Below are 27,371 nucleotides of genomic sequence, written 5' to 3'. Positions count from 1 at the left end.
TCCCTTAGCAAAGTATTGTCTCTCTCCACCAAGGACAGGGGCCCAGTTTTAAGTCTGTCTTGAAGGCCACCATCTGCCCTGGAAGCCTTGGTGCTGTGGGTACAAACCGTGGTCTCTTTATTTTAAAAACTTTTTTTAAAGTTTTTAAAAGTGACTTTTTAAAAAGTTTTTAAAAGACACTTTTAAAAGTGTCCCGCTTTTCCTGAGGGAGACAACCCAGAGCAGCTCCCCAGAGCAAATACTTCAAAATAAACAAAGCCAAACACTACCTTAAAGCAGTCATGACAGGAAATCACACAGCAGCACATAACATTCCAAAAGCCAGCAAAAGCAACACCAGCATCAACCAATCAAAATCATTTTAGTCCAAGGGCTTGCAGAAAGAGGCATTTGAATGGGAAAGACACTCTGCACATGCACAAAAGCAGTTTCCTTCATTAAGTCTATGCAAATCCTAGGCTCAGCTCTGGTTTGGAAAAGTTTCCAAAGCTGAGTCTCTGCATAAAATAAGCTGTGGTGCAAGGAATTCATCTTCTGCTTGGCCACAGACTTATTGAAGTGGCTTTGGCCAGATCACTAGAATGAATACTACTGACCTCACTGTCTCATGGGTATGGAGTGAGGCTGACTGATTTGAAGTGACAAGCCTGTTTTAAGCACAAACTGAAGATAAGTATCAGTCAAGCGACTGAGCAACTGGACATTTTCCAGCCCCCCCCCCCCCCGAGCAGGGGTGAAACGTGGGGGAGAAACATCTCTGACGTGGAGCACTTTGGGAGCAAAAGAGAACAATGGGATTGCACAGCAAAAGAAGCCTATGCACAGCAGGAAATGCCACGCTGGCCAAACCCAGTAAAGTACAGAATGGAGAAGGAAGTACAGAAAAGAAAACCAAAGAATCTGTGACATTTTCATGCTCAGCGGTGACATCCTTTTCTTCGTATTCACTTTACTTCCTTTGTTATGTTTATCAGATGAAGCTGATGGCGGTGGCTGCTGCTGCTTCAGTGGTAACCTTGAAGCTGAAGGTCTTTTCAAGAGAGAACGTGCAGCTTGAGCTTCCTTTGTGGGTTTTCCCTCCCCAATCTCTTTCCTATACTGTTCCCCCTCTCATTTTGTCTCAGAAAAACAGCGAACATGGTTGTGTTACAAACTGACTCTTCTGCTTTCTGAATTTAAATAAGAAGAGTTTAAATAACACCCCCTCTATGCAACATGAGGGTGCTCGTGGAGGACTAGGTGACATGGTTGGCAACCTTCAGTCTCGAAAGACTATGGTATAAGCCTACAGCACCCGGTATTCCCAGGTGGTCTCCCATCCAAGTACTAACCAGACCTGACCCTGCTTAGCTTCTGAGATCAGACAAGACTGGGTATGACAACTGTGACCAGAAGTGTCTTGGCCAAGTTTATGGGCCAGCTGTAGACCTAGCCCGAGACCCATGTCACTCACACCTTGGTTGCATCTCCGCTGGACTACTGTAATGCACTCTTGGTGGGGCAGCCCTGGGATAGCATGAGTTTCAAGTGCTGCAGCCAAATTGTTGAAAAGTTTGGAATGTATGAGCTGCATTTGCTTCTGGATTCAATTCAAGGGGCTGGCAGTTACCTTTAGCGCCCTATCCAGATTACTGCAAGGATTGCCTACAGCCATGTGATTCTGCCCCACCAAGACCTGCCGCCATCTTCAAATCTGTCCTACACAACAGGTCACAGATTCTGTTTTTGCAGATGGAAAACAGGTTTGGGGGGTGGAAACTTAGCCAAACCTAGGCAGCAAGGCTGTGGCTGCACAAATATCTCCCTCCAGTCTCCATTGGCAAATTCAGGAGACTGTTGACCCTATGTCCTGTTACCAGATACAACGAAAGTGATTTGTTGCCTTCTCCTTGCCCCCCAAGTGAAAACAGGCAGAAATGTAAGAGGTGCATATACCCCAAGCATGGAGATGCAGGGATAGGAAAACTGCCATTCTGTTTAATTTCTTTCTGTCCTGAAGCTGTGCCAATCTAAATGGCTGACACTCCTCAGGCTTATTGTTCACTAAGTGTAGCTGAGACCCTTGTCCTGCTCTGTCAAGATGATGCTGGAGATTATGTAGGCCAGGTACTGGGTAAGTGGGGTGCTGCAAGCCATTCCACCCTTAACATCCTTCACAATCTAGAGCTGCAGATACCTTTTCTTCTCCTTTCCAACCACAAATAAGGTGTCAGCAGGACCCATGCTTACCCCTAAACAATTTAAGGAGAAAGAACTACCTTCCATCATTCTTGCTTAAGCATGGTACTAACAGGAACCAAAGCTGCAGCAGACATCATACAGCCCATCTCAGGCAACGTAACTGCAGCCCAGAATGTTCCTTAGGCTCCTGCTGTCCCATTTCTTGCGAGTGCACCATGTTCGGTAACTAGAGAAAGGTCTCCTGCCCCCAGCCCTTGAAGCTCAAGTTTCTTTAATATTTCATTTATACCCCACCTTTCTCTTGGGCTGCAGCTTGAAGTGTCAGCATACAAGAAGTTCCTTGAGGACATTCCAGCCAGACACTGACCAGACCCAGCCTTAGTTTGAGCCAGATTGATCTCATAAGCTTTCAGACAAGACCTTGAAAGCCTGAAAGATTATTTCAGAAAGAATTAGGATCCACTCCTAATTTTCTCATGAGGCAGTTCCAATCAACTCAGGCTCTAAAAATGCCCTTCAGTTCCTTACTAAGTACCAGGCGAGAGAGACTAGTACTAGATAATCAAGAACATTTATGCACAAGGAGACCCTTCCCAGTACTCTGCATTCAGCCATATTTGGGATCAGTGGGTAATCCTCCGCCACATCAAGGTTTTCTGGAGTGTTTTCATCTGCCTTGTATCGCAAGCCATAATCCACTTACTTGAGTCATTTGGAATGTTCCCAGCTAATCCCTGAAGTCTGGAGATTTCTATTGTAACCTAAGCATATGAAGCTGCCTTTTATTGAGTCAGACCAGTGATGGTCTAGCTTAGTATTATCTACACCAGTGTTTCTCAGACTGTGGAACCCACTAAGTGGGTCCCCATTCATTTCAATATTTTATTTTTAATATATTAACTTGATGCCAGCATGGTATGTGACTGCATTTGGGGAAATGTTACAGGCTGTACTTTTAACAAGCTGCTAAGTATATGCTTTTAACAATCATAGTCAATGAGACTTCTGGGTAAGTGTGGATAGGCTTGCAACCTAGGATTGTTAAACATTTTCCTGCCTGATGACATCACTTCCAGTCATGACATCACTTCCGGTGGGTCCTGACAGATTCTCATTCTAAAAAATGGGTCCCAGTGCCAAATGTGTGATCTACGCTGATTGCCAAATCCCTTCCAGGGACCAAAGGGGGTGTGTCTTCCCTTGCCCTGCCTAGAAACACTAAGGACTGAACCTGGGACTTACAATGCACCAAGCAGCAGAGACGGTCCAGCCTCATTTGCCACTCAAAACTATTGCTGATGTCCCCCCCCCCCCCAAGAATTATGTCCCTCCTTCACACTCCCCATTAATGTGCATGCCAGCACCCAATGCCAGCCAGTACATGCATGAAAACACACACACCAAAAAAAAACCCTTTTGGGGGCAATACATTCAACACCCCCTCTGCTGCCACTGCTGCGGTCAATGCCCCCTGCCTGGCTGGAAGGAGAAAATGGGGTAGCAGGAGCCAATGGCAGCATCAGCCTCCTTCAGTTCCATCACTGGCGGTAGGAGCTGCCAAGCTCTGCCAAGACGCCTGAGGGGGGACATGATTGAGACATACAAAATTATGCATGGGAAGGATAAAGTGGATAGAGTGATGCTCTTTTCCCTCTCACATAACACCAGAACCAGGGGACATCCACTCAAATTGAGTGTTGGGAGGGTTAGGACAGACAAAAGGAAATATTTCTTTACTCAGCGTGGTCAGTTTGTGGAACTCCTTGCCACAGGATGTGGTGACGACATCTGGCCTGGATGCCTTTAAAAGGGAATTGGACAAGTTTCTGGAGCAAAAATCCATTATGGGGTACAAGTCATGATGTGTATGCACAACCTCCTGATTTTAGAAATGGGCTATGTCAGAAGGCCAGATGCAGGGGAGGGCACCAGGATGAGGTCTCTTGTTATCTGGTGTGCTCCCTGGGGCATTTGGTGGGCTGCTGTGAGATACAGGAAGCTGGACTAGATGGGCCTATGGGCCCACCCTGTTTCCAAAGCCAGTTGGAAGTCAGGTGGAACACCACACCAAGGTGAGCACCATGAGGTGAGGCAGCTCTAGCAGTGACAGCCAAGGGTTTGTCACCCATCCGCTATCCAAGGCAGCCCATCTCATCTTGCCTCATGGATGAAACGGCCGTGCAAAGCAGATGCTCTCCCACTTAAACCAATTCCATGCCCAGTTCATGATACATGAACCGCACTCCAAGTATGGCACATTTGATTCAGATGCTGGTTCATGTGTGGACAAACTCCACATCTAACCCACCGTTTTTGACAGACATTTATCAATAGGATTGTGGGAAAGCAAAATCATTTGAAGCACAAGAAGATGCATCTCAAAGACAAGGGTTTGGAAAGCACTTTCAAACTTTATTTACAACTGTCACAGTGACAAAAGTAGTTTGAAAAAAATGCTAGCTTTTTCCCTGAGGCTCCAAAAAGAATTACAGAAATATAGAATGTAATATACAACAGGAGAAGTTCAGCTGGAGTGCTTTGTTCTTCAGACACATTCAAAAAGGACAGATATACAAGCAACAATTTTTAAAAAGATATGCAAATATTTAAAGACAGACTGCATTTCTCCTCCCATCTTGAGCCTTAAAGATTTTTGCTTATCCAAGTGTTAACACAGGACTTCAAATTTGGGACAAAGTTTGAAAGCAACAAATGTGACTTAAGGGGTGGAAAAACTCAACTGGTGTAAAGGCTCATCCTAATGAACAGCAAGATGAGAACAGATGCTCAGAATCACATCTGGTCCATTGGTTTTAAAGCTACCTTGGCTAGATAAAATGACGCAAGACAGGCTTCAGTGATGACAACACCACCCACCAAGACAGGTAGTACATGTGTGACAGGTTTTTGGCTGCCAACAGAACACACAAGAACACCAACGACATCCCTACATCATTATACTTGAAAAGAAAAGAAAAACTCAGGCAGGAGTAGTTTGCCACCTCACACCCACATGTAACAATGACTCACAGCTGTTAAAAAGTTATTGCCATTATGTTGGAAACACAAGCAAGACAAGACTGAAAAAATAATTCTGCTGATTTTAACAAGCAAATCCCCTAACCCCTTACCAGCGTTTTTACTACTCATGAGGTATCAAATACAAATATATACACAAAAAGTCCTAATAGATTTCTAAAAAAACAGAGCTGATAAATGAGGGACGTGGGAGACTAGGGATTATTTTGAATATCTTGTTAAGGCCATGACATGTATGTATTACCTTGTTTTTAGTGTCTGCAGAATTCAGATCTCAACGACTGGCTTTTAATTTCTGAGTGGTCCTCTTCCCTAGTCAATCTTGTGAAGTCTCAGCAGGAACTTCACCACCAAGTGATCAGACACTGCTTTCCTAGAAAGCTGCAAGTTAGCTTGTCTTGCGGTCTGTTTTCCTTCTCCTAAGAAAGGCTATGTAGGACAAAGTACATTATTGGGAATTTAGACTAGAAAGCTGTGCCCATCATTAAATCCTAAAGATATGTTTAGAAAGCACATTGTCTTCTCCACAACACTGAGACACTGTAATACTTTTTATATGAAGAGAAGACCCGCTTTCCTTCAATAATCACTTTTGCTTTCCTACAGAGTATCTCCAAAAGTGTCTTTAGGTACATTGCTTTTGATGGTCCAGGTTTGGCTCCCACATAAGGCAAACCCCCAATCCTTTATCTGCACATGATCAAATCACAACCCCAGCAAGACAGCTGGTGTCTCTCAGAAGCCAGATATATTATTGGCTGGGACATCCAACAGCAACTCCAGTGGCAGGAAAAGAAAATATACTTTGATTTTTGTTTATGGCAAAAAGCTTGTGAAGCTTTGTTTGAACAATTGCAAAAAAAAATCAGACTGTTACCTCGTGCAAGATAAACAAGGCTTTTCTAGAACATGTGGCAACTGGCCACTTTCAACATCAGCAGCACTGTGCTTATAAAAGCTATTATGTACTGCAGATGTAAATGCATACCTTAAGGACACGTGGTGGAGGAAGGAGAGAGGGGTGGCAAGAGGAAAAAACAACTTTTGTGTAACAGGCCAGGCAAGCCAGTGCCAAATATCATTGTTCCAAAGTTGTATGACTTTAAGAAGTGATACTGGACTGGGGAAGAAGTAATTGATCTATTGCCCCTCTATGCTGCTCAGCAGAACACCTGCCTTACTGTTCAGCATCATTGGAGCATCTGAGTGGTATGCAACCATACTGCCCACCTCCCAACCCCAAACGCACATGCACACACACACAAAAACAGAAGCACTAGAAGGCAAATTTGAGAGATGAATACTATTCTCATGCTTTTGTAGCCAGAGGCAGATCCTTACAGAAATGCAGCTGCATTTTACACTTTGCTTTCATGTCTCTCACCCAACATATTTTGAAAAAAAAAGAAGCACATTTCCTGCCAGTCAGATCCTCCACCTAAGCGGCCTGTAATTTCACTGCTGCCCCACATAACCTCAGCAAAACTCAACCACCATCTTTGAGAAGAACAACCATTTTGTTGTCCTGCCCAACTTTCCTCCTTCGTGTCAGCTAGAGATTGTCACGTCAAGCGCTTCAGTTCTCAACAGAGATTATGAAAATAACTAAGATCTTGCAGGTGTAAAATTGAATGTCTTTTGTAGAAAAAGACTCTTCAGAACAGTTGTGGTTCTCTCCCTCAAGACGACAAAGCATCTGAAGTAGCACAGACGACACTCTATGTCATTTATTGCTCCTTGTTCTCTTTCTTTGCTTCATCACAGTTTTCTTCCTCATCTTCCTGGACCAGAAACTCCTCAGGTGGCCATCTCAGCTCCCCACTCTCTACATCTCCTTCTGTTGGTTCTACCACTATGGAAGGGAGGCGGTCCTTCAGCTTGCAGTAACGATCGAAGTCTGAAGGGTCAGGGAAAATCTGAAACAAGAGAGTCATATTCAGCACTTCCATAGTGTTTGTCAATATACAGTAGCTGACATTCTCACCTCATGGTATTCTTAACAACTGCGAGGAATGCTGAGATTACTTGCCCAATGGCCACCCATGAGCCTTTTGGCCAAGCAAGGCTTTAAACCTATGTCTCCCATATCCCAAGTCAACACTCTACTCATGCCACACTGGGTATAAATTTAAACTTTTTGAAAACTAAAATGGTCGCAAGCAAGCAACTTTCATGTAGAAGGTAGTCTGGATGAGATTTGACTTCAAACTACTGGAAAGATCACAAGATGTAGTTATGTGTAGATGACACTGACACTCATCAGTTCTCAAGTGAGAACTTTCTTTTAACATCTTTTAACTATTCTTTTAACATCTTTCACAACAAAACATTAAGATGGAAAAGTGTCCTACAAGTCACTTGTGTGTCTACAGATAAGATCTTGCTGGGCTGCTCGTGGTATATATATATACACACACACACATAGGTCTAATTCCTAGATGGTGCGTGTCCTATAGATAACTCTTTGTAGTCTTGCAATATGTATGTTGGCCCAAGCTAGGCCTCTAACAGACAGAAGCATAATTCTTAAATATCTGCCTGTGAGGCTAGATGGAAGGCACTTGCAGAAACAGTCACTTCACATTTGACTAGCAGTCAAGTGTGCAAACTGATGTCTTCAAGAAGTATTATGTGTCTGGTAAAATGGCAGTATGGAAGTTGTCAGTACTGGTGGAGCCACACATGCACATATAACTTGATGTTGCAGTTATCAAGTGATGAACATGCACACAGTTGTGAGTTAGTCTTTTCCATCAGGGTGTTTTCAGGTAAAGAACCAGTTAGCACAGTTTTATGCTAGAACCTTTATGCTTTAAACCTTTCCTTTTGGAAGCAGCCCTCCAAATTTACTGGGAATTAACACTCCAGAAGAACCCTGCAGAGTGTCAAGGCAACATCTGAATCAACCACTGTGAAAGTTTACCACTCTAGCACATGCTTATTCATGAGCTCTGCAGACGCGTGTGGCCTCTGGGAACCAAGTGCCTCTGGGAACTAAGTGCCAGGTAAGGCACAAGAGTTTAGCATCTGGGCGAGGAGAAGGCAAGGAGACCTCTGAGTTTTGGAGAAGGAGAGGAGGAGGAGCAGGAGCAGGAGGAGGAGGTAAGTGTACTCATTCTAACGCTTTGTCTTTCTAACTCCCTGTCTTCTAACCTTAACCTTACCTTTAAAGCAACCTTAAATCAAAATTGAAAGTTAGCACCTAAGGGAGGTACATAGGGCTACTCTGAGCAGGAGCAGAGTCCTACTCATGAGTAAGAGCAGCGTCCTACTCGTGAGTAAGTGCCCAAGGGTCAGGCATTTAAATCAAAATTGAAAGTTAGCTGCACCTAAGGTAGCACTTAATCGAAGGAAGGGAGGAGGATAAAGTGAAAAGCAGGTTTTCTACTTGTTTAAATTAAACCTGTACTTAACCCAGGTTAAACCTAATCTAAGTTAGAACATAACCTAAACAGGTCAGTAAATTGGGACACAGGATCTAGAGAGCAATAAATAATTAAACAAACCCAAATAAAAACTAGCTTGAGGTTACAAAAACAGTCCAGCCTAAGAGAACAGAACTAGGAGGGAAAGGACCTAGGAAGGGCCAATTCCCAACCCATTAAGAGCCCCAGTAGGCTAATCCAAGCAGTCCATTCAGGAGCCTGCAGAGTAGGTCACACCCATCAGCAGCCATTTGCCTTCCTGAGCTTTTGTAAACTCACCTGGGAAGGCCAGCCCCCTTTCAATCAGGAAGGAAGGAGGGGGGAGGAGCCAGCCAGGAGTATAAAGCTAGGCAGGCCATCGCGTGAGGCTCTCTGCAGACGCGTGTGGCCTCTGGGAACTAAGTGCCAGGTAAGGCACAAGAGTTTAGCATCTGGGCGAGTTCAGCAGCAGGGCGAGGAGGCCAGGGCCCCATACACTGCCCTTCCTCTTCCCTTGAGAAGAGGGCTGCTATCCAGTGTACGGTTTTTAAAAGGACCCATAAATAAAACAACAACAACAACAACAAAAAAGCTATGCAGTCAGACAGCCAGCAGCAGGGTGGGGGCTATCCAGTGTTCTGCATCGAGTGCCACATGTATGATTATATGCCTCTGGGGCATAAGTCATGGGTGTGTCCTCGGTGCAAGGAGCTCCAGGCTCTCAGGGAACGCGTCCGCTCCCTTGAAGCCTTGGTGGCCGACCTGGAGAAGCGCAGGCAGCCAGAGGAGGACTGTGGGGAGACTTCCGGGGACGATCAGGCTTCGTCCCAACCTCAGGCGTGCAGCTCTTCGGCTGCCCGGGTGGGAAGTCTCGGGACTGGAGGACGTCATCCTGGAGAGGAGGGAAACAATCCCCTAGGGGGGATCCCTTCTCCAGGGGATGGGCCCGTATCCGAGCGCACTCGGGATACTCCTCGGCGGGAGGGGGGTCGGGGGCTTCTTGTAGTGGGGGATTCGATTATTAGAAACATAGAGAGGGGGGTTTGCGACGGATGTGAGGACCGCATGGTGACTTGCCTGCCTGGTGCGAAGGTTGCGGACATCACTTCTCGTCTAGACAGGCTAGTAGACAGTGCTGGGGGAGAGGTAGCGGCTGTGGTGCATGTCGGCACCAACGACGTGGGCAAGTGTAGCTGGGAGGTCCTGGAGGCCAAATTTAGGCTTTTAGGCAGGAAGCTGAAAGCCAGGACCTCAAAGGTAGCGTTCTCTGAAGTGCTACCTGTTCCACGCGCAGGGCCAGCTAGGCAGGCGGAGATCAGGGGTCTCAATGCGTGGATGAGACGGTGGTGTAGGGAGGAGGGGTTTAGATTCGTTAGGCACTGGGGAACGTTTTGGGACAAGCGGGGCCTGTACAAGAGGGACGGGCTCCATTTGAACCAGAATGGAACCAGACTGCTGGCGCATAACATTAAAAAGGTGGCAGAGCAGCTTTTAAACTGATCCCTGGGGGAAGGCCGACAGGAGCCGAGGGGCATCCGGTTCGGGACTCCTCATCCCTATGGGATGAGGATGGGGAGGTTAGAGAACAACAAGACAAAGGCAGGGTAGGAGAAGAAATTGGGAAAGGTAGGGTGATGGGACGTGATAGACGGTTTGGCACAATGAGAGGATGCGGGGACAAAGGAGCGAATAAGCAGCCCATCCTGGGGCATTCCGTGTATAAATGCTTTTATGCGAATGCCCGAAGTCTACGAGCAAAGGTGGGAGAACTGGAATGTCTGGTGACAAGGGAAAATATTGACATAGTGGGCATAACGGAAACCTGGTGGAATGCGGAGAATCAGTGGGATACCGCAATCCCGGGCTATAAACTCTACAGGAGGGACAGGCAGGGGCGTGTTGGAGGTGGGGTGGCCCTTTATGTTAAGGAAGGGATAGAATCCAGCAAAGTAGAGATTGAAGGTGGGTCCGACTCCACCGTAGAATCTCTGTGGGTTAAATTACCAGGCTTGTGCAGCAATGTAATACTGGGGGCGTGCTATCGTCCTCCAGACCAGAAATCTGATGGGGACCTTGAAATGAGGAAACAGATCAGGGAGGTGACAAGGAAGGACAGGGTTGTAATCATGGGGGACTTCAATTATCCTCATATTGACTGGGTCAATTTGTGTTCTGGTCACGATAAGGAAACCGGATTTCTTGACGTGAATAATAAAAGCTTCTTCAAATATGTTAGAAGCAGGAAACCCGCCAGAGAAGCGGTTGGCCCTCTGGATGGTGAGGGAGGGAAAGGGGAGATAAAAGGAGACTTAGAGATGGCAGAGAAATTAAATGAGTTCTTTGCATCTGTCTTCACGGCAGAAGACCTCGGGCAGATACCGCTGCCCGAACGGCCCCTCCTAACCGAGGAGTTAAGTCAGATAGAGGTTAAAAGAGAAGATGTTTCAGACCTCATTGATAAATTAAAGATCAATAAGTCACCGGGCCCTGATGGCATACACCCAAGGGTTATTAAGGAATTGAAGAATGAAGTTGCAGATCTCTTGACTAAGGTATGCAACTTGTCCCTCAAAACAGCCACGGTACCAGAAGATTGGAGGATAGCAAATGTCACGCCTATTTTTAAAAAGGGAAAGAGGGGGGACCCGGGAAACTATAGGCCGGTCAGCCTAACATCCATACCGGGTAAGATGGTGGAATGCCTCATCAAAGATAGGATCTCAAAACACATAGACGAGCAGGCCTTGCTGAGGGAGAGTCAGCATGGCTTCTGTAAGGGTAAGTCTTGCCTCACAAACCTTATAGAATTCTTTGAAAAGGTCAACAGGCATGTGGATGCGGGAGAACCCGTGGACATTATATATCTGGACTTTCAGAAGGCGTTTGACACGGTCCCTCACCAAAGGCTACTGAAAAAACTCCACAGTCAGGGAATTAGAGGACAGGTCCTCTCGTGGATTGAGAACTGGTTGGAGGCCAGGAAGCAGAGAGTGGGTGTCAATGGGCAATTTTCAGAATGGAGAGAGGTGAAAAGCGGTGTGCCCCAAGGATCTGTCCTGGGACCGGTGCTTTTCAACCTCTTCATAAATGACCTGGAGACAGGGTTGAGCAGTGAAGTGGCTAAGTTTGCAGACGACACCAAACTTTTCCGAGTGGTAAAGACCAGAAGTGATTGTGAGGAGCTCCAGAAGGATCTCTCCAGACTGGCAGAATGGGCAGCAAAATGGCAGATGCGCTTCAATGTCAGTAAGTGTAAAGTCATGCACATTGGGGCAAAAAATCAAAACTTTAGATATAGGCTGATGGGTTCTGAGCTGTCTGTGACAGATCAGGAGAGAGATCTTGGGGTGGTGGTGGACAGGTCGATGAAAGTGTCGACCCAATGTGCGGCAGCAGTGAAGAAGGCCAATTCTATGCTTGGGATCATTAGGAAGGGTATTGAGAACAAAACGGTTAGTATTATAATGCCGTTGTACAAATCGATGGTAAGGCCACACCTGGAGTATTGTGTCCAGTTCTGGTCGCCGCATCTCAAAAAAGACATAGTGGAAATGGAAAAGGTGCAAAAGAGAGCGACTAAGATGATTACGGGGCTGGGGCACCTTCCTTATGAGGAAAGGCTACGGCGTTTGGGCCTCTTCAGCCTAGAAAAGAGACGCTTGAGGGGGGACATGATTGAGACATACAAAATTATGCAGGGGATGGACAGAGTGGATAGGGAGATGCTCTTTACACTCTCACATAATACCAGAACCAGGGGACATCCACTAAAATTGAGTGTTGGGCGGGTTAGGACAGACAAAAGAAAATATTTCTTTACTCAGCGCGTGGTCGGTCTGTGGAACTCCTTGCCACAGGATGTGGTGCTGGCGTCTAACCTAGACGCCTTTAAAAGGGGATTGGACGAGTTTCTGGAGGAAAAATCCATTATGGGGTACAAGCCATGATGTGTATGCGCAACCTCCTGATTTTAGGAATGGGTTAAGTCAGAATGCCAGATGTAGGGGAGAGCACCAGGACGAGGTCTCTTGTTATCTGGTGTGCTCCCTGGGGCATTTGGTGGGCCGCTGTGAGATACAGGAAGCTGGACTAGATGGGCCTATGGCCTAATCCAGTGGGGCTGTTCTTATGTTCTTATGTTCTTATGAGTTTGTGGTGGTCATGTGAAAAATGGATCCTCAATAGCTTCTGATCAAGATAACAATATTGCAGAACAGCTCTCCCATGAGAGTCCTGTTCTGCTAGCTTGGCAATTTTGCCAATATATTCAGCTTTATTTTCCTTCCAACTGGGTTTCAGTCAAAGAAAGCCAGGCACACACAATTAAGGACCACTATCACAAAAGTTCTAGAACTGAATTTTCATTTGGATTCTACTGCCTACCAATACCAGAGGTCATATGAATGCAAATGGCTGCAATCAGCAGGGTCCGAGAAGGGCTTGGTCAGGGAGCTTTTGGGAGTCCTCTGCTTGCTGCTGCAGGGTCAGATAAGTCTGTGCTTGTAGTTCAGAATCTGGTCAACCCAAACCCCTGTTCAGTTATGTGCAGGCACTGAATGGATATCACTTGTAGCTGCTGGGGCCACTAGGTCTAAGCTCTGTGCTCCATCTTAAAACCAGAGCACATAAGAATTGCTGACAATATTATTTAGGGAGCATCCATGGCAAAAAAGTTAAGATACAGTAGTTTTTATAAGCTGATTATGCCTTTATTGACCTGCAGTGCAGGAAACACTAGAGAAATAAGCAACTGCTGTCATTTTAGGTACATTAGGTCAAAACCAGAATAGCTATTTTGAAAATAAACTGTCTGTTTCCTCCCATCCTACTTTTAAGCAAAGGAATAAATTATTTCCTGAAATAAACATCCCCTAAATGTGTTGTGCCTGGGATTTTTTTTTTTAATATAGACTGAACAATCTTATCTCCAACAGCTGCAACAGAGGAGGTCAGCATTTTTCCACTAAGTCATGCTTTTTTAAAAACCATCAAGGCAGCATAAAATAAAATGTTGCAACTGAACTCAAGGACTACAAATGGTCCAATGGAAAAATAATGAAGTCACATTTCCCAGCACATGACAGAGAGGGAAACAAGACAAGACTGACTAGGAGAACAAAGGCCCAGCAAGTCTTTCCAAAACTAAATGAATGTCCAGGAAGTACTCAGCGTTACTTGCTCTTTTCATGTAAGAGGTGGATTTGCTCACACATGCAATTTACTAGATACAATCAGTCAAAGATAACCCCTTTAACAGAACAATGTTCCATACTGACTCCTTCTATGGATCCTGGGAAATGATCAAGAGTATGTGATACGGCCACCATGCTGAAACTAAGCAAGTCTAATTCTGGTCAGTGCCTGGGTGGATGACTGCCTGGGAACTCACCTTGAGTTCCATGATGGAAGGATACAAAGTGTTCAGGTTTCCAGAAGCAGCAGAGCTCCAAATACTGGAGATAAATATGAGCCAGCCATGACTTCAGGTTCTGCTCATTAAACTAACAAGTCCAAATGCCTTTCCAGAGTGATAGGCTGGAACACCAAGTGGTTTCTGTACATGCTCAAAGGATTTCAGATTTTTCCAAAACTGCAGTTTAGATAACTTTTCAAGTCTTCTATGCAAGGCAAAAGAACCAGAGTTTTTTGTTGTTGTTGTCTCAGAGTACTTTATATTTTACCATGGTAATGCAACAGTGGACAAGAAACATAATAATATTGCGTCATGGAAGGTTGCCCTGATTTTTATGCTATACTTTCCATGTCTGTACCTTCTTTTCTCCTACTACCAAGGCTGAATCTGTTACCAAAGCAAGAGAAAGCCACACTATGAAGGAACAGCTTTGTTGGCTGCTGTACGGCTGCGGTAATGTATCAATTGAGCCTAATACACAGGGAGCTGCTTAAGATCCTTGTGAACACAGTAGCTGGCTAGAGTTATATTTACTTAGCCACAAACAGAGAGGTCCTGTGCCAATCCTTCACTGGAGGTCTGAGCAGAATGTTATCCCTGTCCAAGCAACTCAAATACGGAAGTAGATATTTTGCCTGTCACCTCAGAGATGAACTGAAATTGAAGCTCTAAGACTTGAAGATCCCTCTGTTTCTGTACCAGGTGACCCCCCCCCCCCACACACACACTGCTTCCTCTAAATTTGACTGAACTTGGCACCAAGAGCGGAAAATATTTTAACAACCACAAAAAGATGTGAGCCTCATCCTGAATGCAAACCAGAGGAGCTCTGCTGCAGTGCAAGCAAGCTGCAAAAGAAGCCATGGTAAGAAAACCAATACTACTGGAAAGAAATTAAAGATCTCTTCCTAGGTGCACTATTGACTACTTGATTGTCTTTGTAACACCAGGCCCTGCAGCAAAAACGGCTGCAAGAAAACATGGCATGCATTTTGCCCAACTTTGCTAAAATGTAACCAGATCCTGGCTGATGGCAATCAAGCTGGATCCTGCCTGCGTGATTCATGACCCATCAAACTGAATGCAGCCCACCAGGGGGTTTGATAAAACCCTGCAGTTTTTGCTGCTCACCCAGAATGGCAAAAACCTAGGTAGTTGTCAGGCTACAAGATATGGTTGGCATGATTTGGCTTGATGAATCACAACTTGTGCACACCTGCCCTATGTGCGGTTGAGAAATAGTATCTACAAAGTTAGTTCAAGCAATTGTGGCAATCCCAGGCTGTTGCACAACATAATGCAAGAGGGGAGTTGTGTCTATTACCAAGTGTTTTGTTTTTCATTACAGATACAGTGTATTGTTTTTTAATATTTTTAAATATTGTTAGCAGTCTGCTTTTAGAGGGGAAAAATGGGGTATAAATATTTTAAATAAGAGATGCGCCCCAGAATTGCTCCCAGGGTTGAAGAGAATACTAGGGCAAAGGTCTTGGATCCTTGGATCACATCCTTGAAAGTGGTACCTGCTGCCGTTTTTGAAGCAATCTGGCAACTCTTAAGTTGCAGGAAATTCCACTGACACCCCTAAAAATACTGCCTCTTCAGTGCAATCCTAACTCAGAAGCAAGTCCCTCTGAGTTCAGTGGAGCTTCCTTCCAGGTAACCATGCAGCCCAATGGAATAGATTTCCTTGTTCCATCAACAGCCCTAATGCTCATTCCCTGCAGAGTCAGTGGATTTAGTTAGCCAGCTGTTCCAGGCAATTTGTCTACAAAAAATGGAACACTCGTCTCCAAAGTTAAGCATATTGTTTGCCTGGCGCAGCTGCCACAAACAGAGAGATCTGTCTCAGTGGACCTTAGTTCAGATCCCATTCCAAGGGGAGGGAAACACTTAAAAGAGTTTCAAGTCAAGCCATTGTTTTGACAGCAGACCAGGGAAATGATTAATTTAGTCCCGAGTCAGCCTCAGTTTCAGGGTTCATTATTAGCAATGCAGTCAAGTGACAGTAGAAAGTGAACTTGCAAAGAGGTGACTAAGTGTAGCAGGCAACTTGGAGAGAAAGGACACAGATACCACGATCCATCCAAGCTAGGCTGGAAAGCATGACAGGCTGAAAATGAGTGAAGCCTTCATTTCCACATTGGTCCACATAGCAGAAAACACTGTTGAAGAAGCGACTTGTTTTATCAGCCCCATAGGAATAGTGGGATACTTTATCATCCCCCATATGGATTTTTTCCCCCTACTTTCTCTGACACATCTCTAGACATGAGCAAAATCTGTGTGCCAACTAAATACCCCAGGTCCAGCCTTCCCCCACTCTTGTCCTGCTAAAACAGCGGTTTTCAACCACCGTGCCGTGGTACACTGGCATGCCGCGAGGCAGCCTCAGGTGTGCCGCGGGGCCAGAGGAGGCAGACAGCAGGCAGCAGCTGTGAGCGCTGGGGAGAAGCGGCTGCTTTGACCCTCACGGCCAGCGAAAAAGGAGCAGCTCACAGCTGTTTTGCATCTCCTGCTGCTGAGCAAGAGGAAGGATGCAACCCGATCCCCATTTACCTGGGAGTAAGCCCCATTGACTATTATGGGGCTTACTTCTGAGTAGACACACCTAGGATTGGGTATCAAGTCCGCCCCGGGAGCTGATTGGGCAGCCAGAGACGCCCGGAGGAGGTCCGCGGACTGAGTGACAAGGAGGGAGGCAGGAGCAGGCAAGCAGGTCAGAAGGGAGCACGTCTGCTGAGGCTACCAGCCCAAGAACCAGCTGGCTAAAGGGGTCCTGGTACCCCAGTTTGCCTGCAACTCCCCAAAGCTATCCTCCCTGCCTTGTCTTGTGCCTTTTAGGGGAAGGGCATTCGGCCACAATCCTCTCCACACTTACCTGGTAGTAAGCCCCATTGACTATAGTGGGGCTTACTTCTGAGTAGACATATTGCCTAGGATTGGGCTGTTGGTCGCACTCTTTTTTCTTAAATACAGGAGCAGACAATTGGCACTTTTCCCCACCCCACTCCCTCCCACAGGCTCATTCCCCCCCAAATCTCATAATCACAGTTAGCATCTCTTACTGTACCTTTTTTCACTCCTCTGCACCTTTCAAAGGTCCAGAAACACTTTCCTCACATTCTCCCCCCTACTCCAGCTGAGTCCTGCACTTCTTTCAATCATGTGTCTTCATTGCCCCTCACCCCACTATGTGCTCAGTCTGACCTCTCTTTACCAGCACTTTCTGGCATTACACTTTAACAACAACATTTTTCCTCCTTTCCAGAATCACACATACTCCAAACTTCATACTCCCCAAACTTCTTGTGAGTATTTGGCTGCAATCCTAACCACACTTTTCTGACAGTAAGCCCCATTGAACAAAACAGGACTTCTGAGTAGACCTGGTTAGGATTGAGCCCCTTGTCATGTAATGATTTAATTGTATTAATTATATTATTTAAAAATTAATTCTAATGTAGTAATTTAACATAAGTAAAAAAATGGTAGTGTGCCTTGACAATTTTAGTGCCTTGTCAGTGTGCCGTGAGCTGAAAAAGGTTGAAAATGGCTGTGCTAAAACTTAAGAGCTACTTAAGGGTCATTTGATAGAGTACATTCAATGCTTCTCCTGGAACTTCAGGCTCTTGCTAAATGGTTTAGTTTTTATACAAATAATGAAGTAATTAATCATGCAGCTAGATAGGCATCTTTCTCTAGAAGCATGGGGCCGTACTACTCCAAGTGGTGATGGACATGTTCAAATGTGTTTTTCACAGAATAGTATGTTCTTAGAAAAGTATGACTAGGTGAAGACTGAGCCGACATGCCAATTTTTATGTACTGGGACCTTTTTTTGTAGGACAGGATTAAAACATGCAGCATCAGTCCCAGCAGCCTGCCTAAAGAGGTATAGTCTAAGATGTCTCACCATTGCATGCACAATCCACACCCACCACCTTCAACAGAAATGGCTGTAATGCCTTGTAAATAGGGAAAATGTACACTCTTGGCAGTGTTATAGGGTAATTTCCCCCTGGAAGCATAGAAGATGATTCCTGCAAGTCTGCATTAAGAGTTCTCCTAAGAGCATATAACCAAATTTGGTGGTTTCATGAACCATTTTAAAGAGAGCGTGTCCAAGCAAGGCCATAATGTACCATGCTGAATACCTCTTCTGGGGTGAGATTGCCTTATAGATGTATCATGACATGTCCACTAAATTAAAAAAAAGATTGCCGCTTCGCTGTATGCAGCTCAGCTATGCACTTACAAGCTGAGAAAGCAAAATCTCAACTTCTGTCGGGGGTGGAAAAGGTGACACTTTCAATTTGACTAAGCTGAGAGACCAGCAAGGCTTTTACAGTAAACTTCAGAAGGGTAATGAAAGTTTCCCCCCAAACTTCTGAACAGAGCCTCCAAATGGAATTATCCAGAGATACAGGAACAGCCAAATAAAAGCAGGCAAGGCTACACCTCACAAGGGCACTAAACTTGTCTATGTTGGCAAAACTCACTGTGCAGAATCCAGAGGGAAAATGGGAAGACTTGCATTTATTCAAGTCAAAGGGAAGGTCATGTTCAGATGGGAAGTTAATGTACACCCTTGTTGGGTGCTGTATGAGAATGCTGGGTACAGGCGAGAATGCAGAAGTATCCTGGAGAAAGGAAGGTACCTTTTCCCATATGACACCACCTCTCCAGAATTCACTGGCCATATCAACCATGTGGTCTCCACTGGCCACTGTAGCACTATACAGACCCTCTTAGTCATATTCAATGACTGATGGATAGCACTTAGAATTCACATATCATACACGCTGGTGCTGGAACTGTGCTCCCAATTCCTGATGTGAGAGGCGCATACTGGTCCTCCAAATAGGACTCCTCAAAAATGCACCACTCATGCAACCACTAAAGATGGTTGCAAACAGCCTCCATTTTCTTCCCAGTGATGCCTCAACCCATTTAATCTTAACCGGTTTAATGGGAATGCTTGCATTTGACTCCCCACAGAGTTGAGCAGTTGGGTAAAACGATGCAAACCTTCTCCAAGGATGCTTCTGGACCTCAGCTTTCTCTAGTTGTAGTTCTTTTGTGCATTTCAGGCATGCTGGCCTAAATGTGAGGCTAGCTCCAAACCCCCAGGGGAACAGGTGCTTCCATTTGTGAGCTACTTCCTGTTTTGTTTTTGGGTTTGCAGCTGTCATTGTTGGGAACACTGATATCTGGAAATGCCCCATGCAATGTAAACATTTTTGCTAAGTAGTAAACTTTAGGATGAGTGCAGAAACATCCCTTACCCTCAACAGCATGGTGAGGGATCATATTTTAGGCACTCAAAACTCCTTTTCCAAAAAGAATCACAACCAGCAAAAACATAGTCTCAACATGCCTCCAGAAAACTGATTCGATAACACTTCTAAACGCTTCCTCTTCTAGTCTTGTGCTTTCTTAAAACAAAGATATTTGAGCTTAGGTTGCCTTTTTCTCCAGCCCTCATCTTAGCTATGCATTTGGTACCAAGAGGCATCACATAGTAAGACTTATCCAATGTCACTTTTAACTTCATCCTTGCTGGCAATTAGTTTACACCTTGTTTTCCCTTCAAGTCCAGTCGCATTTGACAGGTTCACAACAAGTGCCCACATATCTCCTTATGCAGAATTGCAAGGATGCTAAACACACAGGCAAACTTGTAATGAGGGTCAAGAGATTGACAGTATGTGGCCAGTGACACTAAGCATTGCCTGCAGCCAGTGTTTTTGTGTGGAGGAACATAGGCAGCTAAGTCGGGCGAGGGCTGACAGTGGCTGAAGTAGAGTCAGGTGTGAACTGTAAAGTCATCTGTAGTTTCCATCATCATCTTGGAAGGCAAATTTTGCAAATGCATGCAAGTGAATTTCTATTGCTTTAATATGCTTAAATCATGAGATACTGCTCTTCTGTCTCATCATTTGAATACCTGAGCAAATGTTACCTTATCCCAAAGAGGCCTCAGACCCCCAAAATTCCCTTGCAGGATGCCGTGTGCATTCTGATGGTGCAGCTGCATCAGCAGGGGAGACTTAGGTTGGATCCGGCTGTCCAATGAGTTAGGAACAGAATGAATGGACAAGCCTTGATTTGATATGCCCTTTCAGAGTGGCACACTTGAGCCAACTGATTTCAGTATGTATAGCCACTCTTCAGTAAATGGTGTACCAATCTTACTGAAGATTGCCAAAGGTGCATTTTTTTCAGGCCCCAAATTTACTTACTTTGCTATATATCATGTTTGAAGCAGCAAGAACCCTTGCACCCTACATTAATTCAGAACTGAAAATCCATGCGGATTATTAGCTCTGACGTAATGGTTGCCAGCTGGATTCTTCCACGGGAACCATTCCAGAAGTATTGCCAAGTAGGAAAACTGATGAATATATGAAACTGCCTTCGAGACAGACCACTGGTTTAACTAGCTCACCATCTGCTGTCAGAAGCCATCTAGCGTTTGAAGCAAGAATGTCTGCCAGCCTTACCTGGAGGCACCAGGGATTGGCCCAGGACATTCTGCATGCAAACAATGAACTATAGGCCTTCCCCTTTGGTGGTGTACAGGACAGAATAGACAAGAGTTTAAGACAGATGTGCACACAGACCCAACTTTTATTTCCTCTGACTATTTTTGCTCTGCTCTGCATTCATACAATCTGTGCATTACAAAGTCCAAGTTAACAGCCTAGTTCTTCACCTACCAAATGTATATGCCTAATAAAGGTTGACTTGACTTAACAGCCTAGAACAGCTTTTTTGTTAAAGAAATAAGGTGTAAGCAAATTCGATGCCCCCCCCCCCAAAAAAAACACCCCATGCCAACTTTTATCACAACCTGACATAAACAAGAAATTGTCCACTGGAATTCCAAGTATTTTTACACAGAAGTCAATGCAGTTTATTCCCCAGGAAGCATGTCTGCATACTTATTTGGAAGCAAGGCCCACAATTTCAGTGGGATTCACTTCCAAGTAACAATCACAGAATTAGACTGCTTATTTAATTGTTCTTGCCAAAGAAACATTCCAAGCTCTTGATGTTAGGAACAAGATAGTCGGTCAGTGTTTAATGGGTCACTATCTAATCCTGACTGATTCCATGGACGACTAACAGTGTTCTTAGATGCCCAGCAATCTTACCTGATAGGATAGGCCGTCTTTGCGGGGGCTGAGACCAATCTCATCCATAGATGGAGCATTCATCACCTCAGTCATGTCAGCTGATCTCAAATAATCAGGGCTGGAAACAGAGGCAAAGATAGTTTCAGTTCTTAGAGTTCCATGCAATTAATAAACTGGACTAAACTGAAATGTTGCTAGAAAAAAAAATCAAGAATTCTTAATACAAGAGCCATTTAGAAATTGGTCAGGGTCCTAAATCATTTCAAAACACCCAGTTTTGGAAGGAATCTTGTGCCATGTTTTTGAAAGAATCAAGTATTCCACAAACCATTCTGGATTCGCAGAAATGAAGTTCCAAACCCCTTGCCCCAAGGAGGCTCTTCCACCCAATAAGCCTTGCACACACTAGACAATCATGAAATCTAGAAAGAATAGAACAGCTTGTTGGGAACAGGAATCTTCAACCTTTATAGATCTGGGATCTTTAACCCAGACAACATGTAGCTCTGCTTTTAATGTTTATTCTTCCTCCTCTGTTTCTCCTAATTTGTTCTTTTCTCTCCTCCCCTCCCCTACCTACACCTTCTTTTAAATCGGTAAGGATGGTGTTGCTAGTGGTGTGAGCCACTACAGGATGGAGTACATGATCCATTTGTAGATCCCAACTCACCAGTTGAAGATCAAACGCTTTCCTTGAAATAAGGTATCATACCTGTTCCAACCTTGTGATCAAAATTTCTAAGAAAAGTAACTCCACCGTCTCCCTAAGCAGCCTGATCAAAAAACCAGAGTGGAGAATCTTGGTGACTAGAATATGTACATAATTTAAAACACCAAGCCAAAGGCTTCAATTCTGGTTAATTTGTTTTGCAACAATTTTAGGGATTTCCATGCAGGGAGTAAAAAAATGCACTCTTCTGCACTCAATATTTCCAGTATAATTAATAGTGAAAGCAAAAGTAGGCTTGCATACATATCCTGTCGCTTCTGAATTTCAGTGTAAGCTAGTGTTTCAATTTCCAGTCACAGCACTAAACTTGCTTAGTTTTGGTTTAGACAAAAAAAAACACATTCATTTTTGTCACTGAAATCCTGTAGGGTATATCTTATCTATTGCATGGTGCTGCCCTAAAAAACACCCCAGCTGTCTTGGGCTGCTCTGAAACAGCTTCCCAATGAGTGAGGTTTCAGGCACAACCCTGAGGACAAAACAGAAGGCAATCATATAATAATAGCAGCAGAAATGTGTGCCCACTATGAGCCAGTGATCAATCTATTGTGGATGGCAGGGCAGGACAATAGAATGTATGAGTCACCTTCACCAAGCATGCCATACATGCTTGTCAAGCCACTATTACTCTTCTTATAAAGGAGGTACTTCAAGAGCTGAAAACGCAGAGTACTGCATAAAGTTTTGACAAAGATGCTTAAGAGAGGGGGAAAAGTCACGTTGGGGGATCATTTCTGCAATTAATATCCTACTACCATTCCAAGAATGGTACTACCTACTACCATACTACATACTACCTACTACATACTAGTACTACATACTACCTACTTCCAAGAAAGAAGGCCCACAGCCAGGGAGACACACCAGGGACAGACTACATTTGCTCCCAGTGTGACAGGGATTGTCACTCACAAATTGGCCTCTTCAGCCACACTAGACGCTGTTCCAGAACCACTTTTCAGAGTGCGATACCATAGTCTCCTGAGACTGAAGGATGCCATTGATGACTACTATTGATATACATGTCATAAGGTAGAACTCATAACCATTAAGAGTCAATTCTCTGCTTCAAGGAACTTAGAGACTAGATTTTGACTAGGAAAGAGATAAGTGTGTCAAGGCTTGAAGAGCCTTCCTGTCCTCAAATACTTGTTTACTGCTGCTATATCCTAGTTCTGCAAACAAGTGGGAGTAACATCAGAATCAGACAGGATAGGTTGAAAACACTAACATACTAGTCACACTTGCACACACCCCAATGGATAATCACTTCAGAGACAGTAGTTTGCAGTGGTTTCTCCCCACTCTAACTGGGTCCTTAGAACTGCAGTGACAGAGAAGGAAAAAAGTGAAAACTGCATTTTGCTAAACCAACTATTCTAAAGGTGACAAGGAGACCAGCTGAGAATTCTGGACTACTAAGCACTGACCTCTATAACTTGATACAGAACTGGAAGAAACTCATAACATGCTACCTGAGGTTAGGTAAACCAACCATCTCCTCTTTCAAATTCAACCAGAAGGGAAGAGAGACAAAAGTTGGGGCTGAATGGAAAATTGGCTTGCCAGGCATTTGCAAGCCAGACTGGAGGTCTGCATCCCAAACTGTTGACAACTGGACAGCACACAAAGCCAAATTCAGGTAACTGGCAAGGATTGCTACACATTAATGGTATAAAGCAGCCTTCCAAAGAACAGCATGGTTTGCAAACCAAACACACACATTTCTAATTGCCAAAGATCTCAAAGCTTGTCTGTTCTTGGTCACCTCACCTTTACAGCAAAATTCAGTTGAGGGGTGCTCTCCACACATCTCTCCTCCCCCCAGCTGCATAGCCCTCTCTTGCTGCCTTTTGCCAAGTCCTGCATGTTTCTTACCTATCAGTTCTCTACAGCCCCTCAGGTATGGAAAAAGAAGCACAGATTGGCAAATGCAGAAGCGCCAGAGATACTCCGGCTGCCAACAACATTCTACGGGGGAAGCATCCAATATTCCGGAGTTTTGTTTTTAAACAATGCTACATCTTAAAATTAGATTTCCGATGTCATTTTGTCTACCCCCAAAGACCAAGATATCTACAACATTGCTCATCGTGATGCCTGAGCAGCCTCTCTTGAACACATCCTAGCAAGCTGATTACACAATTTCTCAAGGCAGCCTATTTCATGACTGGGTTGCAAGAAAGGAGGCTGTACCAAGCTCAGCGACTGGAGAGGCATGGTCCAAAACACATCCCAGACATCATCTGAATGCCATCCCGGCCTCACCATCTCATGCATAAAGCCTAGAGTTTACTCTGAGATGCGGTTTTGTCCCCTAAGGCTTCCACTTTTAGAGCTTGGAACATGTTAAGAAGCAGGAATGAAGAGAGCTTCTGAACATGTGCAAAGTGTCTTTCCCACACTACCAAGTAAGCACACTAAGACTATACCCCTGGGATTAAATTTTAAGAAGCAGGAATAAAGAGTGCTTCTGAACATGTGCAAAGTGTCTTTCCCGCACTACCAAGTAAGCACACTAAGACTATACCCCTGGGATTAAATTTTAAGAAGCAGGAATAAAGAGTGCTTCTGAACATGTGCAAAGTGTCTTTCCCACACTACCAAGTAAGCACACAAAGCCTACACCTCTGGGATTAAATTCTGGACTTCCGAAGTCACTTCAGATCTTTAGCCACTCATGAAAGCCCCTTCTTCAGCCCAGGCTGTTGTCCCTTGAAGAGTAACAGCTGCGGCTGCCACGCTGCCCCTCTTGTCAGGGTTGGCAGCTGGCTGCCCCATCTCCTCTGCCTTTGTTGCTGGACGTGTGCGAAGCAGCTGCCCGGCAGCAAAACTCGTAGGCACGATCAGGTTTCCTGCGGGCTGCAAGCGAGCCGTTCAAGACTGCCCGCCGCCATCCTGGGGGGGCCATGCCGAGGTTCGAGCGACTGGTTTCGGAGGGACAGTCGCCATTCAGCTGCCCCAGCAGGAAGATCAGGCGCGGCTGGGAGCCTGCCCAGCCCCAGCAAACCCAGGAGGCCTCCTGCTCGCTGCAGAGCTCGCCTGCACAGGAGCGGGTGGGGATGCCCCGCTCAAGAGCAGCGGCTGGCCGCCTGGCCGTGCACCCTGGCGCAGGCAGCCCAGCTCCGGCGCGCTGGTTCCCCTAGCGGGGTAAAGGGGAGGACAAACGCAGAGCCGCTCAGCAGGCAGCAGCCGCCGCCTCCTTGCCCAGCAGCAGAGCGTGCGGAGACTGCTAAGGACGCCACTGCACGGGCTGCGGAGGCTGCAATCCTCTCTCTCTCTGCATGTCTACCTGGCGGTGAGTGGGTGGGAGCGCCCCGCGACTCAATGGCACTTGCTTCCGAGTAAACGCGCATGGGAGCGGACTGCAGGGGGGCTTGCTTAGGAGGGCAAGAGACCGATTCTCCCACACACACACTGCAGCTCGCTACAACTCCCACCAACCTCGGGCGAGCCTGCCTGGTGAGCTGCAGCTCTTTCGCTGCTCACTTCCTTTGTTTCCAGCCTCTCGCCTCCACCCTGCACAACCTAGAACGTGCCTACAAGTTCTCGTGGAGTTCAGAGAGTAGGGCTTTTCTCCCCCCCCAAACCTGCCCTGAGAAAAGTTGCTAAGGCGGCAATCCTAGCCATTCTTACCTGCAAGTAAGCCCCACTGACTATAATGGGACCTGCTTCTGAGTAGACAGGCATGGGATTGGGTTTCAAGCCTCTAAACGTCCCCCTCCCCCCCAAAAAATAATCACACACCTCGGAGTAACCGCATTGCTACACACACTTGCACAGTTGCAAGCAAGACGAGTCGACCACTCACCACGCAACCCTAGCCATTCCTACCTGTGAGTAAGACCCACTAACTACAATGAGTAGATAGGTATAGGATTGGGCTCTAAGCCTCTAAACGTCCTCCTACTCCCCCCCAATCACACACCTTGGAGTAGCCCCATCGCTACACAAGAGTTGTAACAAGACGAGTCGCCTACTCACCAGTGAATGGGGAAAAATACAGACATGAAGTCCGAACAAAGAGGCTGAGCCACGTCCTTTGGATCTGAGCGCGGGGGGCAGTAGGAAGAAACAGGGCTACTCTCCCTTGGGCAGAGGGCTCGGCAAATGCTCTGCGAGGGTAGGGGACGGGAGGAAGTGCCCTGGCGGGTACAAAGCCGGTGGGTGTGACAAGCCGCGCACAAGCACCGCGCTCAGGCTCTGCTACGGAGCGGACCCCCCCGGAGCGCCTGGGCAGCTGCTTTTATCGAGCGGGAAGGCGGGCCCTGCGCCACGGAGCCCGCCCCCTCCCTCCGATGACGTCACCAAAATCATGAATGGCTCCGCGTCCTCAGCCTGTAGCAGAGCCCCGGCTCGGCAGAAGGGAGCGCGCCTCGGCGCCGCCCGATTGGTCCAGGCGCTCGGGTGGCATCATCTTCGGCACGAGCGCGGCTCGCCGCTGATGTCTGTGGTTACCTAACCTGCAGCCCAGCCAGGCAGGCAGGCCAAGTTTGGAGGCGTGACCCCCCCCACCTGCCCCTCTTTCTCTTGAAGGCATGGCCGTGGGCTGGAGGGAGAGTGTGATTTTTTTTAGCCCCCCCCCCAAAAAGAATGCAATCAGTCCAAGTTTGGGTGTATAACCCCCCACCTTCTCCCCCTTTCTCTTGAAAGCATGGCCATGGGCTTGTGAGTGTGTGTGTGATTTGTTTAGTCCCCCCCCCCCAAAAAAAATAAATCAGTTCATGTTTGGATATATAACCCCCCCACACACCTTCTTCCCCCTTTTCTTGAAGGCATAGCCGTGGGCTAGAGTGTGTATGTGTGATGTTTTAGCCACCCCCAAAACAATGAGTCCAAATTTGGATATATAACCCCCCCACCTTCCCCCCTTTCTCTTGAAGGCATGGTCGTGGGCTAGTGTGTGTGTGTGTGTGTGTGTGTGTGTGTGTGATTTTTTAGCCCCCCCCCCCCCGCAAGCAATCAGCATTTCCGAAGAGATCAGCGAGTATCTGGCCAACGTAGGAGTTCTCCCTTAAGTAGGATACGATTGCGGAGGAAATGGCACGGAGGTTTACTGACGGTCCTTTTTCATTCATAAGAATGACGCCGGCGATCTGCGTATCCAGCCTTCCCCCCCCTTCCTCTCCGGCGTGATCACCCGCCCGTAGCTCTTGAGTCACGCCTGGTTCCCCCGAACTTCGAATAAACCGGCGGATGAATAGAACAGGGCCGGACACCAATCAAACCACCCCGGCCAGCCAGGAACTGAGCGGCCACAGAGCAGCATCCCCCACTTCCTCTACAGCCCTGGGACTGTGCACTTGTTCCTACCCCTTTGTCTCCATCTGGGAAGTGACAGCCCAATCCTAGGCATGTCTACCCGGAAGGAAATCCCATTATAGTCATGGACTACATGGGCCTAAGGCCTGATCCAGTGGGGCTGTTCTTATGAGCTTGCTCCTTGGTCAGAGTGGATAGGA

The 27,371-nt window shown here is 46.1% G+C and overlaps 1 protein-coding gene across 1 annotated transcript; it reads right to left on the bottom strand.

Moving 5' to 3' along the window:
• Positions 1 to 4,572: 4,572 nt before the first annotated feature.
• LBH (LBH regulator of WNT signaling pathway) lies at positions 4,573 to 26,120 on the bottom strand. Its single transcript, XM_066618669.1, has 3 exons — positions 25,894 to 26,120; positions 21,198 to 21,297; positions 4,573 to 7,136 (listed from the first exon to the last, which is right to left on the bottom strand). Exons 1-3 carry the CDS (start codon positions 25,917 to 25,919, stop codon positions 6,948 to 6,950), a joined length of 315 nt encoding a protein of 104 aa, XP_066474766.1. The 5' UTR covers positions 25,920 to 26,120; the 3' UTR covers positions 4,573 to 6,947.
• Between the last annotated feature and the right edge of the window lie 1,251 nt (positions 26,121 to 27,371).

Source organism: Tiliqua scincoides, chromosome 1 (genome assembly GCF_035046505.1).
Source record: "Tiliqua scincoides isolate rTilSci1 chromosome 1, rTilSci1.hap2, whole genome shotgun sequence".
Taxonomy (NCBI): domain Eukaryota; kingdom Metazoa; phylum Chordata; class Lepidosauria; order Squamata; family Scincidae; genus Tiliqua; species Tiliqua scincoides.
This window is presented reverse-complemented; position numbering and strand designations above follow the sequence as displayed.